The following is a 19,348-nucleotide window of genomic DNA, read 5'->3' as shown; positions in this document are numbered from 1 at the left end:
TAAGGTGAGTGGTATTATTATTGTTGTTGTTGTTGTTGGAAAGGCTGTAATGAGGAAGAACAGGACCCAGGCGCCGGGCGCGGGCGTGGGGTCACCCGGGGGGTCCCAGGCGCCCCGCCTTCCCCGCACGCTCCCGCTCTCCAGCGCGCCCGGCCCGCGCGCCTCCCCGTTGCGTCTTTCCGGCGGCTCCGTGACGTGCGCTCTCCGCTCCGGAGCCGACGCGCCGAGCCGGTCCGGAACATCCGGTTTCCGCGCTTTGCGCCAGCCCGGGCCGGGAAGGGGCGGGGCGAGCGCGGAGCTGGGGCCCCGCCCGTCAGGCGCCGCTCCGCGCTCACGCCGCGCGAACGCGCCGGAGACTCGCAAAACCCGGAGAAGCGGATCGTGCGCGCGGTGTCCGGGCTCGTCGGCAGGAAGTCGGGACCGGGGCTCGCCGGGGACAGCGACCCGGAGCGAGAGCGGGAGCGGCCTCAGGCCTAGGCGGGTGAGCGTGCGCCAGCCCGGGCGGCTCGGATAGGTCACGTTGGCCGTCTACGCAGGGGCCGCAACTCCGACCGACCCCGAGGCCCCGCCCTCCCCGGTCCGTCTCCTAGCAGCGCCGTGACGCGCACGCGCCGGGGGTGCGGGGCCTGGGGAGGGTGTGGGGTCGCGCGCGCGGGGTCGCGCGCGGGGTCGGGGGCGCGCGCCCGGCCCGGGCCTGTGCGGTGGCCCGGGGGAGGCCCGGCCCTGGGGCTCTGTCCCCGGCTCCCGGCTCCAGCGCAGGCCCCGCCCAGCTAACCCGGCCCTCCCGCCAGCTCCGGTGCAACGCTTGCGGGAAATGGAACCCCGGAACTCTATTTTAAGTGTTTGTTTTTAAGGAAAGTATTAGGATATGGATGGTCCTAGAAACTAGACTAAAAGTGTTCTTTCCCGGGCACTGACTTCCTGCTCTAGAGCCTCGAACATGGAGATCACGTATAGAATGAGTTTTATATGTAAATATGCATAGTGGGGTGGGGAGACCCCAGGCAGGTGCCCTGTATCACGTGTACGTATATAATATCATGCTAGAACATGCTCTGTGACGTGTGATATAGCACACACACACACACACACACACATATATTTCTAACCACTTTATATGGGTTTTGTAAGAGTAGGTGAAGAAATACACTGCTTGGCATGAAAAGCACTCAGTCCCTCTGCTTTGTGGTTTTGAGTTAAAAGAGTCTGATTGTGAAGTATCCCTCCAGTTTTCTTTTGTGAGCTGTAATACAAGGATTTCTTATATAATATCTGATACTTTAACAGTCCAAGTAGTCAGTAAATGACAGGTCTGTGTTGGGTTAGTGTGTCTGCTTCTGTGTGTGTGTGTGTGTCTTCTTGAAAAGCCTGGTATAAATAAGGCCGTGTCTCCTCTTATTTCTTTGAGGTAACTCCCTGGGGTACAGAATCACGTGGTACCTCATTAATGCGAGCTTAATGGAGGGGAAAACAAAGCTCATTATGTAATTCACTCAACAGGCTGTTGGAGGATGTTTGTACCAAGATCTCTAAAAATCAAGAGGAATTCCAATGATGATGTCCAAAGTAGTGTAGCCAAGAAAATTAAGGCAGAAGAGAAGCACCCTTGGTTGGACAAGGATGGAGATGTTGCAGTGGATCCTGCAGTTACAAAAGGAGCCAGAGCAGCAGACAAGCCCAGTGGTCCATCAGGCCCCGCTGGCCAATTGGCCAAGGTTTGTGAGCAGGATGTGGACAGCCAGCCTTCTGAAGAGCCTGTGAAGTCATTTTCTAAAACCCAGCGCTGGCCAGAACCCGGGGAGCCGGTGTGTGTGGTGTGTGGTCGTTATGGGGAATATATTTGTGATAGGACGGATGAAGATGTGTGCAGTTTGGAGTGCAAAGCCAAACATCTTGTGCAAGTCCAAGGACAGGAAGAGAAATTCAACCTCAGCAGTCCACAGAAAACGGCTTCAGAGCCCGAGTCTCTTCTTGCTGCCTTCTATGAGTACAAAGAGCACCCCTTTATTGCGAGCCTTCGGGAGGACCAGGTGGAAAATCTCAAGCAGCAGCTAGGGATTTCAGTTCAAGGGGAAGGGGTCGCTAGGCCTATTATTGACTTCGAACACTGCGGGTTCCCTGAGGTCTTAAATCACAACTTGAAGCAATCGGGCTATGAGGTGCCAACCCCAGTCCAAATGCAGATGATTCCCGTGGGACTTCTGGGCAGAGACATCCTGGCCAGCGCTGACACTGGCTCTGGGAAAACAGCTGCTTTCCTTCTTCCCGTTATCATCCAAGCTGTCTTTGAGGTAACTCAGAAGTCCACATGTCTTCTCCCAAACACAAATAGTGTTTACTCGGTTTAATCCTTGACAGTGCTAATTTTGCAAGCCAAGTCCAAACCAATGATTCTTAATTGTAATCCTAGCCATTCAGGGGACTGAGACCTGGAGGATTGAGGATCAAAAACCAGCTCTGACAATAAAGTCTGGGTGACTCCATCTTCATCAGCAAAAAGCAAAACTGGAGGCATGGTTCAAGAGGTGCAGTCAAGCAAGCAAGAGGCCCTGAGTTTAAAACCTAGTGCCTCCAAAGCTAAGCAGAACAAAACAGAAATATTTGTCACTTTGCTTACTGGGGCTCCTAGTGATTTTGTTTTCCCTGGTACTTTGTAGGCAAAACATAATTTTATGGAATTTTTCTTTTTATGAGGTTGAACCAAAGAGCTCCCTGTTGAAAGTCCAAAATATTATTTTCCTTATTAAACATTTCATTAAAAAATATTTTCTATTAAGGGCTGGGAAGGTGGCTCAGTGGTAGAGTGCTTGCCTTGCATGCCTGGGGCCCTGGGTTCGATTCCTCAGCACCACATAAGCAAAAAAAAAGCCGGGAGTGGCGCTGTGGCTCAAGTGGTAGAGCACTAGCCTTGAGCTGAATTACTGAGGGACAGCGCCCAGGCCCAGAGTTCAGGCCCCATGACTGGACCCCCCCCCAAAAAAAGTATATATTTTCTATTAAAAGAGTAAGCTATCCTGCTGATAATATGAGCTGTGATTTATTTTATTTTTATTGTGAAAATACCATACAGAGGGGTTACAATTACATGGGCAAGGTAAGGAGTGCATTTCTTATCAAGTATTGTCTCCTCCTCTGTTTTCCCTACCATCCCTTCCCATCTCCCTCCTTCCCATCTTCCCCCTGCCAGCTGTGATTTATATGTCCATTAGGCCTCCTTAGATTTTGTACTTTGAAGAAATTGGCTGTTTTATATCAGAGTTGTAACTCTAGGGCTTCAAAATATTCCTTTAATGCAATCCGTAGTTCATCTTAAAATATGGCTTTATTTGACGTATTAATTTTTAGTGTATAAAGCACTTTCACATTTTGAGAAATTGTTTGTCAAAAGCAGGTTGAATGTCCTTTAACTGAAATGCTTGGAACCAGATTTTGAAGTTTTCCTGACTTTGGAATATTTGCATAGACCTTGCCAGTTGGACATCCTTCACTGAAAAATCAAAAATAGAGAATTTTCCATTATCTGTAACTTCTGAACATGTGTTTGTGCTCAGAATGGTTTTTTTTGGGGGGGGCGGGGGGTTAAGTGTTATTATAAAGGTGATGTACAGAGGGGTTGCAGTTTCCTAAGTCAGATAATAAGTATATTTCTTTCTGGACAATGTCACCTCTTCCCTTGCTCTCTCCCAATTTTTCCCTCCCATCCCCACCCACAAGTTGTACAGTTCATTTTCCACCGTGTCTAGTGAGTACCATGCTGCATTGGTCCACCCTTTGTTCCTTCACTTTTGTGCCTTTCCACCCCCACCCAGCCCCAAAGACAGATAAATGAACAAAAAGGCCAAAAAGAAAAAAACTCCTGTTTCCATTTCCTGGAATTCATTTCGATATTACTTTATATGATCAGAGGCACAAAGACATTACACCTTTGTGTTCCTTCCCTAAGAGTAAGATTCCTTTGGTGTCACTGTGTGTGAATGCCTAGAGCCCTGTATAATTTATCATGTCTGGGTATATTTTAGATCTAGCTTCTCCATATGAAATGTGCTGTTTGTCTCTCTGCATGCTCAGACTGTTTTATGACTTTTTAATTTTGACAATTTATGATGGTTTTGGAAGAAAAATCTGCATGTGATGAGCAAAAGATGGGAGGCCCCAAACTAGTTGGGTTAATGGGGAAATTTTTTGAACTATTTTTTTATCAGCTTATATTAGTTATATGGGGGCATTTAATTGTCTCATTTAATTTAGTTAGTTTGTGCTGGCACTAGGATCTGAACTCAGGGCCTGAGTACTAGTCCTGAGTTTTTCTGCTTAAGTTTGGCACTCTACTGCTTGAGCCACAGTTCTACTTCTGGCTTTTTTGGTGATTAATTGGAGATAAGAGTTTTATGGACTTTCCTGCTTGGAGTTGGCTGCAAACTGTGATCCTAAGATCTCAGCCTCCTGGGCAGCTGGGATTATAGGTGTGAGCCACCTCTGCCCTCTTTGATGGGGGAACTTTAAAATGATTATTATACCTGTATTATCTTTCAGTAGTTTTACACAGGGGTTGGCATTCAACAAAGCAGTTTATAAATCCAGCGGATCTTGATTGATAGCACCCCTGTCAACATTCTCCCCCATCCCTCCCAAGCCTTCCCCTCCCCTTACTGTTCTTCATTTTGTTGACTGTGAATGATGAAGTGCTTTGAAGAGGTAAACGCTCCTGGAGTCACTGTGACGCTTTCGTTCATGTCAGCGGGAATGGGTGGTGTTTCTGACTGGCGTTTCACATCTTCACAGAACAAAACTCCGTGTGCACTCATCCTTACGCCAACACGAGAGCTGGCCGTCCAGATAGAAAGGCAGGCCAAGGAGCTGATGAGGGGTCTGCCACGCATGAAGACCGTGCTCCTCGTGGGGGGCTTGCCGCTGCCCCCGCAGCTCCACCGCTTGCGACAGCATGTGAAGGTAAGCACCCCTTTGACCGAGGGGCTTTGAAAGTTCGAGAGCAATTGAGGCACCTGATGGGATTCTGTCACTCCTGAAGAACAATGTTGATCTTAGGTAGCTTTTCAGTTTTTACCTAGGTCACATGAAATGGATGTGGCAGAGTTAAGACATGTACAATATAATTTCAACAAGTTACAAGATGAGGCCGGGAAGGTGGCTCAGTGGTAGAGCACTTGCCTTGCAAGCATGAGGCTCTGGGTTCGATTCCTCAGCACCACATAAGCAGAAAAAGCAGGAAGTGGCGCTGTGGCTCAAGTGGTAGAGCGCTCGCCTTGAGCTGAAGAGCTGAGGGACAGCGCCTAGGCCCAGAGTTCAAGTCCCACGACCGGCAAAAAAGAAAAAAAGAAATTACAAGATGATAGACTGGGAATGTAGCTCTGTGGTAGAGTGCTTCTCTAACATGGGTGAGCGCCTGGCTTCAGTCCCCAGATCTAGAGAAAAGAGAAAATATGTTACCAAAAGAGAGGGGAGAGGTTGGGAAATGTGGCTTAGTAGTAGAGTGCTTGCTAGCATGCATGTAGCCCTGGGTTCAGTTCCTTAGTACCACATAAACAGAAAAAGCCGGAAGTGGCACTGTGGCTCAAGTGGTAGAGTGCTAACCTTCAGCAAAAGAAGCTCAGGGACAGTGCCCAGGCCCCGAGTTCAAGCCCCAGGACAGGCAAAAAAAAAAGAAAAGAAAGAAAAAAAAAGGATATTACAGGTTGATAATGGAACATTGGATCAGTGATTTTTAATGTGGACCTCCAACATATAAAACATGTAAAGGTGATATTTTGTCAGGCTAGCACTCTACCACCTGAGTCCATAGAGTCAACCCCAGCCCACAATACAAGAGCTCTTAGCTACTCTAACAGCTTTCTTTGTTCGTTTTAGAAATCTAGTAGTTTATCTTGTATTGCCATTCTTATAAATTAATACACTGTGCAGTGGTAGCTCACACTTAATCCTTGCTATTCAAGAAACTAGGAGCTGAGGATCATGGTCAAAGCCAGCCCAGGCAGGAAAGTCTGTGAACACCAAAAAGCAGAGCTGTGGCTCGCATGGTAGAGCACTAGCCTTGCGCGAAAAAGTCAAGTGAGAGTATGAGGCCCCAAGCTCAAGCCTGGCACACACACAAAAATTGTGTGTGTGTGTGTGTGTGTGTCTCCGTGTCCTAATGCATTGATGATAGTACCTCGGTCACAACATTTAATGAGATACAATTGGGTACAGTGGTTTTCACAAATTTTTATTAAAAAAAAACTTAAAGGTAGTAGTACAGTATAAAGAACATTTTTCTCTTTGACCCCCATATGTTTTTTTTTTGGGGGGGGTGTCCGGTCGTGGGCCTGAACTCTGAGCCTGGGCACAGTCCCTTAGCTCTTCAGCTCAAGGCTCGTGCTCTACCACTTGAGCCACAGCACCACTTCTGGCTTTCTCTTTTCTTTCTGCTTATGTGGTGCTGAGGAATGGAACCCAGGGCCTCATGCATGCAAGGCAAGTGCTCTACCACTGAGCCACCTTCCCAACCCCATCCATATGTTTTTTTATAGTGTAATTTCTGCAAGGATATTATTCTACAAACTTGCAGTATAAGTACGGACTTGGGAGGTTAACATGACCACATTGGGATCCATTGGGAATTAACACTGATATCAACCATGCCTCAGACTCTATTCAGGTTTTTACACTGCTGCAGTCCTGGTTTTTTCTTTGAAACCTGAATCTAATTCAGAATTGTATATTTCGTTTAGTTACTATGTCTCTCTTTTATTTCCAGTCTACAATGGTTCCTCTCAGTCTCTCTGTTTTTTTGTTTCTTCCCCCGCCCCCCACCCCCTTAAGGTTAGCACTCTACCACTGGAGCCACAGCTCCACTTCTGTCTTTCTGGCTTAATTGGAGATGAGTCTCATGGACTTTCCTGCCTTGGCTAGCTTTGAACCACGAACCTCAGGTCTCAGCCTCCTCAATAGCCAGGATCACAGGATGAGCCATTGGCACCTGTCTTGTGTATTTTGACAGAGTATCACAGAAGAGATACTTTATTGTTTCCATTGCGTTCAGTTAGGTAGCAAATTGCAATATGTCTTTTCCTGGTGGTGTTAATACCTTTATAGTTAGTAAATATTTTGAGAGGAGTACTTTGAGACTGAACTTACAGTTTTTTGATTTACTTCCATCAGTATGGACTTACGATTTCCCACTGGTCCCTGACTTAATCAGCAGAAGCATCTTCAAGGTGGCTTCTTGATCCTCTGCCCGTCATCTTCCAGTACTGTCCCGTGTCCTTCCCAGGCCTAGAATCCTGCCTTACGCCATGGAACCTTAGTTCCTGTGGTTGACAGCAGTATTTAGACACCAGAATCTGGGCTGTACGTGTGCTCCTTGCTTTTGTGCTGTCCATTCCCTGCATAGGGCTAATTCAATTCTAATCGTATACAACAGGATTTTACTTCAAATTCTGTGTTTCCATATTTGTAACAGACAGAAAGAAACCTGCCACCTACTTCACTTTAGGTTTTGGTTGAACTTGGGGCCTGGGTGCCATCCCAGAGCTTTTTTGGCTCAAGGCCATGTTCTGCCACCTGAGTAACAGCTCAAGCTTTTGGTAGTTCAATAGAGATAAGATTCTCACAGATCTTCTTGCCTGGGCTGGCTTCAAATTTCGATCCTCATTTCTCAGTCCCCTGAGTAGCTAGGATTACAGGCGTGAGCCACCGGCACCTGGCTTCACTTTAGGTATTTATTGGTTTGCCTAATCCTCCCGTTTGTGACTGGATCCTAGCATCACCCCTGCCCCATTCAGACAGTGATGCCCATTACATTCCCCCCTCCTTCCCCAGCCCCTGTGCCAACGCCCCTCCCCCGCCAGAAGTCACCCTCCCCTTCTGCTACTCCTTACACCAGTCCTGTTCCCTCTGAGAAAAGACGCCCGAGACATCATTCAAGAGCTAGGGCAAAATGAAGTGCTTTTCAGATAAACACAACTGTCTACCAATAACTTCCTCAAAAAGCTTTGAAACAAAGATCTGCTGTAGAAAAAAGATGATTCCAGAGCATGTGGCATGGTAACAGATAAAGGTGGGTAAAACTGAACAAATGTTGATTGGATAAAAATAGTAATAATAGCAGCCAGGCATCTGTAGCTCACACCTATCATCCTCGCTACTCAGGAGGCTGAGATCTGGAGGATTACAATTTGAAGCCAACCTGGGCAGAAAAATCCATGAGACTCCATCTTTAATTAATTAGCAAAATGCCAGGCTGGAAGCATGTCTCAAATAATTGAGTGCTAGCCAAGCAAGCAAGTCAAGCAAATGTGAGGCCCTGAGTTCAGATCCTATCAGCAAACAAACAAACCAGTAATAACAATGAACAATCTGTGAGTTAGGAAAAAAAGGAAAATCCTGGTCAACAAAAGAAGCAAGAAAGTAGAGGGCCGATGTGATTGGTGTTAAAACATTTGTCCTTGATCGTTCAATAAAAAGGGGCAAAAGGGCTGGGAAGGTGGCTCAGTGGTAGAGCGCTTGCCTTGCATGCATGAGGCCCTAGGTTTAATTCCTCAGCACCACATTAATAGAAAAGGCCAAAAGTGGCGCTGTGGCTCAAGTAGTAGAGTGCTAGCCTTGAGCTGAAGAGCGGAAGGACAGCACCCAGGCCCAGAATTCAGGCTCCACAACCGACAAAATAAAAGGGAGGGGGAGTTTTAATTATTATATACTTTATTAAATTACATGAATATTGCCTGGCAAGGTGATACAGGCTTGTAATCGCAGCATTTGGGAGGAGGCAGAGGCAGGAAGATTGAGTGTTCATGACCAATCTCAGCGACATAGAGAGTTCCATGCTAACCTGCGTTACAAAACACATCCCTGTCTTTAGAACAAACAAAAATCCAGGGGAAAGTAAGGCAAGAATGAATTTGTTTAATTAAAAAAAAAAAAGAAAGCTTTTAACCTCCAAGCCAGCAGAGCAAAGAGAAAGAAACAGGAGCAGACTCAGCTGAGAATAGTTGATTTAAACTGATTGGAGTGTTTGTGATGAGTGCCACAGTTCTGTGGATTCAGATCCTGGAATCTGAGAGTCTGTGCGAGTACAACTGAATTTACTAGATCGGTTGTGATGCCACATTGCAGCAGGTACTCTCTCATTTAACCCTGCCATAATTACTGTCATTTCCCTTTCATGGATGAGCGCACAGATACACCATTATTAAACGCTCCAGCCAGGATTGCTCCTGAACTTCCTTTCACCAAAGAGCCCCCACGTTAAGCCACTGCTTCACTTAGTGCATTATAAAACTTTTGAGAGCCTTTAGTACCCCCATCTGTTTTGGGCCAGTACTGGGGCTTGAACTCAAGACCTTAAGCTTTTACTCAGTTTTTTTCTCTCTAGGCTAGTGCTCTACCACTTAAGTCACACCTCTGCTTCTGGCTCACAGACTCTTTGAATTGGCTTTGCATTGTGATCTTCAGATCTCAGCCTCCTGAGTAGCTAGGATTACAGGTGTGAACCACCAGTGCCCAGCTCCATTCTCTTAATGTATTAGGCCTAGGCCTGTTGAGAACCAAATACCATTGTTGTTGGACTGCCTGTAGAGACGTTCCTGGTTCCTGTCAGTCCTCAAGACCCCTTCCTCCCTTTCCACCTGTAAGGCTCCCCAGCCTCCTAGTTTCAACAATGGCTGACACTTTCCCTCTGCCTGGACCACTCTTGCTCACTGCCACTAATCCTTTACACATGAGCTTGTGCTTTAGGTCAGACTGGAGTCTGTCAGGTTTTCAGAGAGCAGGAACTAGGTCTGCTTATTTCACACAGCTACTCAATAGAAATAGAGTGAGGGAATGTTTTCTAATTCTTAAATTCTTTTTTTTCAGATTATCATAGCAACCCCTGGACGGCTTCTGGATATCATAAAGCAGGGCTCTGTAGCCCTCTCGGGTATAAAAGTGGTCATAGTTGATGAAGTAAGTGTTCAAAAATCATTAGTGATGTAATTTTTGAAAAATATAGTCATATAATTTTTATCTTTATTTTTCATTTATTTTTTGGTCAGTTGTGGGGCTTGAACTCTGGGCTTGGGCGCTGTCCCTGCGCTCTTCAGCTCAAGGTGAGTGCTCTACCGCTTGAGCCACAGTGCCACTTCCAATTTTCTAAGTGTCTCACGGACTTACCTTCCCAGGCTGGCTTTGAACCTCGATCCTCAGATCTCTGCCTCCTGAGTAGCTAGGATTACATGTGTGAGCCACCGGCGCCTGGCTTAGTCATATAATTTTTTATTATATATTTGGAGCATTTTTATCCCCCAAAAGGAAACAAATTCAGAGACTTTTAAAAAGTTATAGATGTGACTCTTGCGGGGGCAGTACTGGGGTTTGAACTCAGACCTCAAACTTCTTGGGCAAGTGCTTTTCCACTTGAGCCACACCTCTAACCAGAAGTGGCTCCAAAATTATTTCCTGTGTACCCAGCAGTACACTGCAATTTAGTCAGTGTCTTTTCCAGTGCAAACCGTTATTTGTGCAAAGCACAAATTCTGCAGGTTTCATAGTCTCAGTGGTAAGCTTTCCAAAACATTCGATGCTTCACATCAAATCATCAGGAACAAGAATTGCAGAAGTAGCTGATAATACGTAATCAGAGGGCCTTGTTTTTTCTCTATGTGGACGTGGGCATCCATGGTCTTGGTTTTCTCTGTTAATGTACCATGCAGGTGCTTTTGTACTAAAATGAAGTTTAAGTGTACAATATAGTCTATGATTATACTTACTAGATGATATCCCATCATACAGACAAGGCTCAGTGTGCACGCCTGTGTGCCAGCCCTCCTGGCATGGGCCGCTCCTGCAGGCAGAGCGTGTGTACCTTCCCACACCTCCCACCAGCTGTGCTGGAAGGACATGGTGCCGGGTGCTGGTGGAGGACAGCGCCCTGGTGGCCCTGTGGGCCCCTGAGTGGCAGTCAGTGCCAATGGGCATGGAGAGACAATGTAGACCAAAGTGTGTCTGTTTTCACCATCCATGAGATGGGCGAGGTGTCTCATCCTCTAGAGCATGGCTGGAAAAGAAGGAAGATGACAAAAACATCTCATAGACTAAAAGTCCCAGAGAAGTGAGACACAACACTGTCATTGCCTAAGTAATACTGAAACAAGTATTCCAGAATTTAAAGTGTCCACCTTTGTGGACACTTCAGAAATAACACAGTGACTTTTTAAATAACTCAGTATCTCAATATCTATTATTTCCAAGTTACAGGAACCTGGATTGTATTTGGCAGTCAACATAGCCACAGTAACAATCTTTTGCATATCCTTGTATGCATTTAGGTTTCAGTTTATTAAGTTATATAAAGGTTTCCTGGTTGGGAGACAGTGGCTCACACCTGTCATTCTAGCTACTCAGGAGGCCAAAGTCTGAGGATCAAGGTTCGAAGCCAGTTCAGGCAGAATTTTTTGTGAGAGGGCTGGAAAGGTGGCTCAGTGGTAGAGCGCTTGCCTTGCATGCCTGAGGCCCTGGGTTCGATTTCTCAGCACCACATAAGCAAAAAGAAAAAAAAGCCAGAAGTGGCTCTGTGGCTCAAGTGGTAGAGCGCTAGCCTTGAGCTGAAGAGCTGAGGGACAGTGCCCAGGCCCAGAGTTCAGGCCCCACACTGGACCAAAACAAAAAAAAAAATTGTGAGATTCTTATGAACTGCGAAAAACCAGAAGTGGAGCTGTAGCTCAGTGGTACAGTGCCAGCCTTTGAGCAAAAAAATCTAATAAGCAAGAACCTGAGGACTCCAGTAACAGCATTAGACAACAACAACAACTAGTTCCTCCTTTATCTTTTGACATTGTGATAAGGTCTTCTTCTGTGTAAGAGTTTATCATTGTTTAATGTCATTACTCACATCAGTCTTGTCTTGGTTGGTTCTAGGTTTCCGAGGCAAGCACGCCTAACTTTACAATTCTTTTGTCTTAGGCGGATACCATGTTAAAGATGGGCTTCCAGCAGCAAGTGCTTGACATTTTGGAAAACGTCCCTAATGACTGCCAGACCATGTTGGTTTCTGCCACAATCCCAGCCAGTATAGAGCAGCTGGCCGGCCAGCTGCTGCACAACCCCGTGAGAATTACCACGGGCCAGAAGAATCTGCCCTGCCCCACTGTGCGCCAGATCATCCTGTGGGTGGAAGACCCCGCCAAAAAGAAAAAACTGTTTGAAATCTTGAATGTGAGTCACGAAGCAAAGTGGGCCACCATGTTTGCAGACGGGGCTCAGAGAACGCTCTTTGGATGCAGCTTTTGGAGGAATTTGGCATAGATGTTTAAATAATAAACTGCTTTACCCAAGTCAAAATTCTGTGAAGATCAGATACATTTTTACATGTGAAAACATGTTGGGTAAATTAAGAGTTAGGGCTTTGCTCAAGGCTAGCTCTCTATCACTTGAGCCACAGCGCCACTTCCAGTTTTCTGGTGGATTATTGGAGATAAGAGTCTCATGGACTTTCCTGCCAGTGCTGGCTTTGAACCATGATCCTCAGATCTCAGCCTCTTGAGTAGCTAGGATGACAGGTGTGAGCCACCAGAGCCTGGCTTGTTTCTACATGTTTCAAAGAAAGTATTCATTTTAACAACATATGTTTTTTTTCCTAAGACTGTGCTTATAAACTTTATTTACTTACTATCTTTAAAGTAGTTGGATGGAGGGGTTTCAATCTGTGAGTGCAGTACATCTTGATCACGGTCACCTCTGCCGTCATTCTATAAACTTCAATACTAGCTCATACGAGCTTTCAGGAAAACTTTCCCATTGTAAATGCTGTCTTGTTGTTAATAATTTTAAGTACCTTTCTGGTTTTTCAGGATAAGAAGCTCTTTCATCCTCCGGTGTTAGTATTTGTGGACTGCAAATTAGGAGCTGATCTGCTAAGTGAAGCTGTTGAGAAAATCACAGGACTAAAAAGCACTTCTATACATTCAGAGAAGCCACAGATGGAGAGAAAAAACATACTGCAGGTCAGACACTTGACGTTCTGTCTTCTCTTTCTGACAAATCTGTTCTGACTCATTTCCAGGAGATGCCATATTATCAGCTTCGGTTCGTGGGGTGGGTATTTTTGGAGGGATTGGAGTTTGAACTCAGAGCCTCATGCTTGCTAGGCAAGTGCTCTGCTACTGAGCCAAGATTCAAACCCCTCTTTTGTGCTGCTTATTTTTATAATATTATTATAATTATAAAGATGATGCACAGAAGAGTTACAGTTTATATATGTCAGGTAGAGTACATTTTAAAATTTTTATTGTTATTATAAAGGTGATAGACCAAAAGGGTTAGTTACACAAGTCAAGAGTATATTTCTTTTTGGACAATGTCCCTCCCCTTCCCTCCCACCCACAAGTTGTGTAGCTCATTTCAACATGATGTCTTTTGAGTACCACTGCTTCATTTGTGTTCACCCTTTCTCCCTTCATTTCTGTGCCCCTTACCTCAAAGACAGATAAATGAACAAACAAGACAAAACGAAAACAGCAGCAGAGGAAAAGTGAGCTTGTTTCCATTTCCTAGGTTTCCTTTTGATAAACATTATTTTAGACGATCGGAGGCACACAGGCATCGCACTTTGGGCTTTTCCTGTAAGAGTGCCCCCTCCTTTGGTCTCAGTGTGGAGGCCTAGAGCCCTGTAAAATTCAGCATGTCCCCGTGTATTTTAGATCTAGCATATGACAGAAAACATGTGCCATTGGTCTCTCTGAGCTTGGCTTACTTTGCTTAACACGATTTGTTCCAGGTCCATCCATTTCCCTGCAAACGACATTCTTTCTAATGGCAGTGTAAAATTCCATTGTGTGTAGGTACCACGTTTTTTTTGATCCACGCACCTATTGTAGGGCATATTAGCTGTTTCCATAAGTTGGCTATTGTGAGTAGTGCAGCAGTGAACACGGATGTGCAGGTGTCTTTACGGTATCCTGCCTCATGTTGTCCTGGGTAGATGCCCAGAATGTGCTGGTTATTTTTGAGATAGGGTATTACCAGGCGTATGCCTGGACTGCAGTCTGCTTATTTTAAGCTTCTCATTGTATCTACACTGACAGGTGAGCACCACTACGCACAGCTGCTTTCTGTTGAGTTGTAATCCTAGCCAGAGGCTGATGATTTATGCTTGAAATCTACTTAGGAGACTGAAATTTAGAGGACTTAAGTTCAAAGCCAGCCTAGGCCGAAAAGTCTTCAAGATTTCATCTCCAGTTAACTGGCAAAAAAATGAAGCTGGAGATGTGGATCCAGTGGTAGATCTCCAGCAGTGAGCACAAAAACAGTGTTAAACCCCGGATTTAAGCCCCCATACCAGCAAAGATAATGAACTGGAAATAAATATGTATATGTGTGCATGAATGCATACCTACACCTCTGCAGAAATCAGAATTATAGAAAGCCACATAAACTAATTGTGCATACTAGTGTACCTCGTTGCTTTCTTTTGGAAAGGGATTGCTGGACGGAGACTACGAGGTGGTGGTGAGCACCGGGGTTCTGGGACGAGGCCTTGACCTGGTCAGTGTGAAGCTGGTGGTGAATTTTGACATGCCTCCCAGCATGGACGAGTATGTGCACCAGGTGAGTCACCCTCTAGCTCCACAGGGCTTGTGTTGGGGAAGGAACGGTCAGCATGCTAGCAAGTGACACGGAGCAGGCCAGGAGGCGCAGCTGCGCTTCAGAGCACCCACCTTGCAAGCTCTAGGCTCTTAAGTTCAAGCCCAAGTATACTACCACTAAAAAAAAAAAAAAGAGTACAAAAATTTTATATAGTTTTTGCTCTTAAAATATATATTTATACAAGCAGTTTTGGTTTTAATAGCTACATGTGTGTGCCTGAAATGCATTAAAAAAAAAAAAAAACTGGAGGGCTGGGAATGTGTCTCGGTGGTAGAGTGCCTGCCTAGCATGCATGAAGCCCTGGGTTCGATTCCTTAGTACCTTATACACAGAAAAGGCCAGAAGTGGTGCTTTGACTCAAGTAGTAGAGCACTAGCCTTGAGCACAGAGAGATTCAGGGACAGAGCCCAGGCCCCGAGTTCAAGCCCCAGGACCAGCAAAAACAAAACAAACAAAAAAACCCAAAAAACTGTAAGTAACTTAAAATAGTGTAAAAAGACTAGAGACTAGGTGCTCTATTTTTTTCCCTTTCTCTTTTTTTTTCTTTTTTTTTTTCCCAATGAGTCATCAAAGAAAGCCTTGTTTGGAAGGCTTGTGTTAAGTTGCTATACTTGGCCAAAATCAAGTTGATCCTTCTAAGTATTTGTTTTTTTAGGAATCTTGTCTCCATCTCCTCTCATGTCCTTGTTTGTTCTCGTCTGTCACCTCTTCAGCGTCCTTTCTTTCCTCTGCTGCCAGAGACAACAATGGCTTCTCTCTTTCTAGCTGTGGCTGTCTTCCCTCGGCATCCTTCCCGGTGTCCTCTCCAAACCCTGCGAGGAAAGCTTCACCCTGGGGTTCTCAGTCACTCCCCCAGGTGCAGTTGCTTGAATCTCCCTCAGAACACTTGATGTCTGGAATGCTCTGCTGGCTCTGGTGTTTCCTCAGACTCCATGCTACAGTGGGATGCTAGTTCTTTCTCTCTCTCTTTTTTTGTCTTGTGCCTTACTGGATTTTCAACCCAGGGCCTGAACGTTGTCCCTATGCTTTTCTGCTCAAAGCTAGTGTTCTACCACTTAAGCCACAATTCCATTTCCAGTTTTTTGGTAGTTGATTAGTGGTGATAAGAGTCTTACAGATGGGGCTGGGAAGGTGGCTCAGTGGTAGAGTGCTTGCCTTGCATGCCTGAGGCCCTGGGTTCGATTCCTCAGCACCACATAAGCAAAAAGAAAAAAGCTGGAAGTGGCACTATGGCTCAAGTGGTAGAGCGCTAACCTTGAGCTGAAGAGCTGAGGGACAGCGACCAGGCCCAGAGTTCAGGCCCCACGACCAGACCCAAAAACAAACAAAAAACAAAGAGTCTTACAGATTTTCCTCCCCACTCTGGCTTTGAACCACAGTCCTCAGCCTCCTGAGTCGCTAAGGTTACAGATATGAACCACTGGTGCCCAATTTCTAGTTCTCTCTTTATTCTTTTTTCTCTTCTCTCATTTACATGCCCATCAGAAAATACCCCCAGAGTTATTTGCTCAAATATTGGAAGTCTGTTTTCTGTCAACTGTTTAATAACTCTGGCTGGAAATAAGATAAAACCTTTTTCTGTCCCTTTCTACAGAGAAGTGGTTACCATGGTAACTGTGCAGAAAATGTCAATATAGATACACATACCCCAAACATACATGCCCCACAAGTAACTGCACACAGGTGCAGGTACACACAGGAACACTTAACCTCACGCATGGAAAGAGGATCGTGTCACACCGCTATTCTCAGCCTGTCATACTGAATGTACTCTAGATGTCTCTCCAGGCCAGAGTAAACAGTAGGTATCATGTGACAAATGTGAGTGTGTCACGTGGGTCCCCTACTCCACGGCCAGGCTTGCTAAATGTTTGTCTTGTCCTGTTTCAACAAATGCAAGGTAATGGGTTGTAGGAATGTACTATTGTTTATTTAACAAGCACTTGATTGATGTTTCTGTTATTTGTTATTAGATAATGCTGCCCTGAGCACCTGCTAACACTGCTTTGTGCCTCCTTTCTCATGCATATACATGGACACACACACACACTCACACACACTCACACACACCACACATGCTGGTAAAAGATATGCTCATGTCAGTCCACTAAATTGACGTCTCAATAGTTCGGTACATAGTTCAAAAGATGTTGTCGATGGTGTAGGTCTGTAGAGTTCATGCTTAGCCTGCAAAAGATCCTGGGGAGGGGAAAAACAAAGGAGGGGTAACAATGCTCTATAGGAAATGTACTCATTACCTTACTCATGTAACTGTAACCTCTCTGTACAGTATCTTTACAATAATATATATATATATATATATATATATATATACAGTTGTTTTAAAAAAAGATCCTGGGTTTGATTCCCAGCACAAATAAATCTCTCTGAATGAGCATTCATCTGCATAAAACGTCTTTAAATACTAGTCTTCCTTTTCCTTCCGGTGCCAGGAAGATGTTTCCGTGCCTTTTGCACACACCCTTGCGTTTCCTTTCAGGTGGGCAGAGTGGGGCGGCTGGGCCAAAGTGGAACGGCGATCACTTTCATCAATAACAACTCCAAAAGGCTCTTCTGGGATGTCGCTAAAAGGGTAAAGCCCACAGGATCCATTCTCCCCCCGCAGCTCCTAAACTCCCCCTACCTTCACGAGCAGAAGAGGAAGGAGCAGCAGAAGGACAGACAGGCACAGAGTGATCTGGTCACGGGCGCCAACCTCATGGACATAATTAGGAAACACGATAAAAGCAGTTCTCAAAAGTGATGTGCTAGGCGGCTCTCAGACATCGTTTTCTCTGTGGACAACAGGCTTTCCCTGAATTACTACTCCCTGCTGGAAATGAGAATTAACATGACACAAATAATTCTTCGTGATGGGAGTTTTTAAAATTGCTAAGATTCCTATTGGGTATGGTATTTATTTCTCTTCCTACTTCTCATAAATCAAAGACAAATTCAGAAGCTATATTGTTAAATAAAATACTTTTTTTTCTCCTCTGAACAAGTTTTGTTTTTGTTTTTAATAAGTAATCCTCGGAGCCACTGTCAGGCCCAGAGCTTTGTACAGCAGGGCATTCCCTCACAAACTCACATCACCACAGTGCTGTGAGCGCGGGACACGCGCATTGCGCCTCAGTCAGTATTATTCCAAAGCAAATAACCGAAACGAATCAGTCAGAACTACTCTAAAACACAAGTACAGAATGTTCATATTCTTCAGTTTGATTAACTGACTTTTGTGTATACTTAATACAAACGGCTTATCAGAATGCTACGCTAACGCTGCTCTTCTGTGCCACTTTTGGGTTTATGCTGTTTGGCTAAGTCAACACAGCTTTAAAGACTGGGAGGAAGAATAGCCTTCATATTTCTATGCTTTCCTCCCTTTCAGACTGGTCTCATTGGGGGAACTGGAATCGTTGGTTCACGTTTCACAGAATCTAACCCCGAGACAAGCTTTATAGTTCCAGCATCATCTCGAGAGTTGTGGGAGTGTCTTCTCTCACAGGACCTCTAGTATATGTATTGTGTTGGCTTTCTCTTCTGTGACATAGATGACAAGTTCACACTTCCAGAGGTTTCAATTCATCGTGTCGCGTTGGGGAGGCGGGTGGAGCAGCTCACTGCACGGCAGCAAAAAGCACAGAAAGAGGATGCTCTCCTTTGCTGCTTTTATAGCACCTGGGTCCCCAGCCTAGGAGGTGACACCACTCACATTCAGAGCAGGTCTTCCACTTCATTATTGCTTTCTGGAAATGTTCTCACCAACACCCCAGAGGTGTGCTTTCCTCATCTTCTAGATGCTTCCCCATCCGATCAGGTTGAGGGTGATGAACCATAGGCAGATGGTTCATATTGTCTTTATCCAAGGACCAAAGAAAGGCAGAAGCTCCCCAAGTGTATGTACTGTCTGGACTCTGCTCCACACCTTTTCTGGGTCTCTGCTCATTGCTGAGTGGCAAGTGTGTTTGATTTCAAAAGGTCAAGGATAAGCAACTATTCAGGTCCCAGAGTCCTATAGCCAAGATGAATTGGAAGATTAAAGTCAAAAACATTAACACGATGCTTCATGCATATCAAGTGCCTTAAAGAAGTTGATAATACTTGAGCAGAGACTAGTTGCTTGTTTTTCTGGGGGTGATGGTGGTGGTGGTAGGGTTTGAACTCAGTGCTTCCTGCTTGCTACGCAGCCATGCTCCTGGCTCTGAGGGCAGAGGTTCACTAGACTCACACTTGTTGATAAATACAAGTGGGATACCCAGAAAAATCAGGTGACTCTGTGAACCAGCATTTAGGAGGCTTGATTGAGACAAAAATAGGGACTGTTGGGTAGACAAGCCCTCACTGGTCATTGTCATTAGCTGGCCGTTTGGCCTCTGTTCCTGACCTTTCGATGACATTGTGCCGCTCTCACCTTGACGCTTACGGCACTGGGTGTGTTGGGCCGCCCTTTTGGAAACTCCCATTTCTCCAGGGCAGCAGGTAAATGAGGTGGTGGTGATAGATAGCGAGATGCAGGAGGCTGCCAGGAGTGCTTTCCTCCAACTTACTTCCCTCCCTGCTGTCTTGAAGCGCCTCCTCCTGCTTCTTCCGCTTCTCCACATTTCAGCTGTTGACCTCCAGCGTACGGTGATGTGGTGTTTTGCTCTGTTACAAATTTTATAGATCTGGTATTAAACCTTAAAAAGAACTGTGATACTACTGTTATTTTTCCCTAATTAAAGCTACTCCT

General features: G+C 45.4%; 1 protein-coding gene across 3 annotated transcripts; it reads left to right on the top strand.

Annotated features, from left to right (window-relative positions):
- Nucleotides 1-306: 306 nt before the first annotated feature.
- Ddx59 (DEAD (Asp-Glu-Ala-Asp) box polypeptide 59) lies at nt 307-17,604 on the top strand. 3 transcript variants are annotated; one of them, XM_013017533.1, is made up of 8 exons: nt 307-481; nt 1,501-1,715; nt 4,783-4,950; nt 9,850-9,939; nt 11,935-12,186; nt 12,822-12,974; nt 14,449-14,577; nt 17,117-17,604. In XM_013017533.1, exons 2-8 carry the CDS (start codon nt 1,512-1,514, stop codon nt 17,378-17,380), a joined length of 1,260 nt encoding a protein of 419 aa, XP_012872987.1. In that variant the 5' UTR covers nt 307-481; nt 1,501-1,511; the 3' UTR covers nt 17,381-17,604. The 3 variants fall into 3 exon arrangements, with proteins under 3 accessions (XP_012872987.1, XP_012872986.1, XP_012872985.1); XM_013017532.1 differs by having other exon boundaries at nt 1,501-2,291; nt 17,243-17,604; XM_013017531.1 differs by having other exon boundaries at nt 1,501-2,291.
- The last annotated feature ends 1,744 nt before the right edge of the window (nt 17,605-19,348 follow it).

The sequence above is a fragment of the Dipodomys ordii genome, unplaced genomic scaffold, assembly GCF_000151885.1.
Source record: "Dipodomys ordii isolate 6190 unplaced genomic scaffold, Dord_2.0 Scaffold35, whole genome shotgun sequence".
Lineage (NCBI taxonomy): Eukaryota > Metazoa > Chordata > Mammalia > Rodentia > Heteromyidae > Dipodomys > Dipodomys ordii.
Note: the sequence above shows the minus strand (reverse complement) of the source record. Positions and strands in the feature narration are given on the sequence as shown.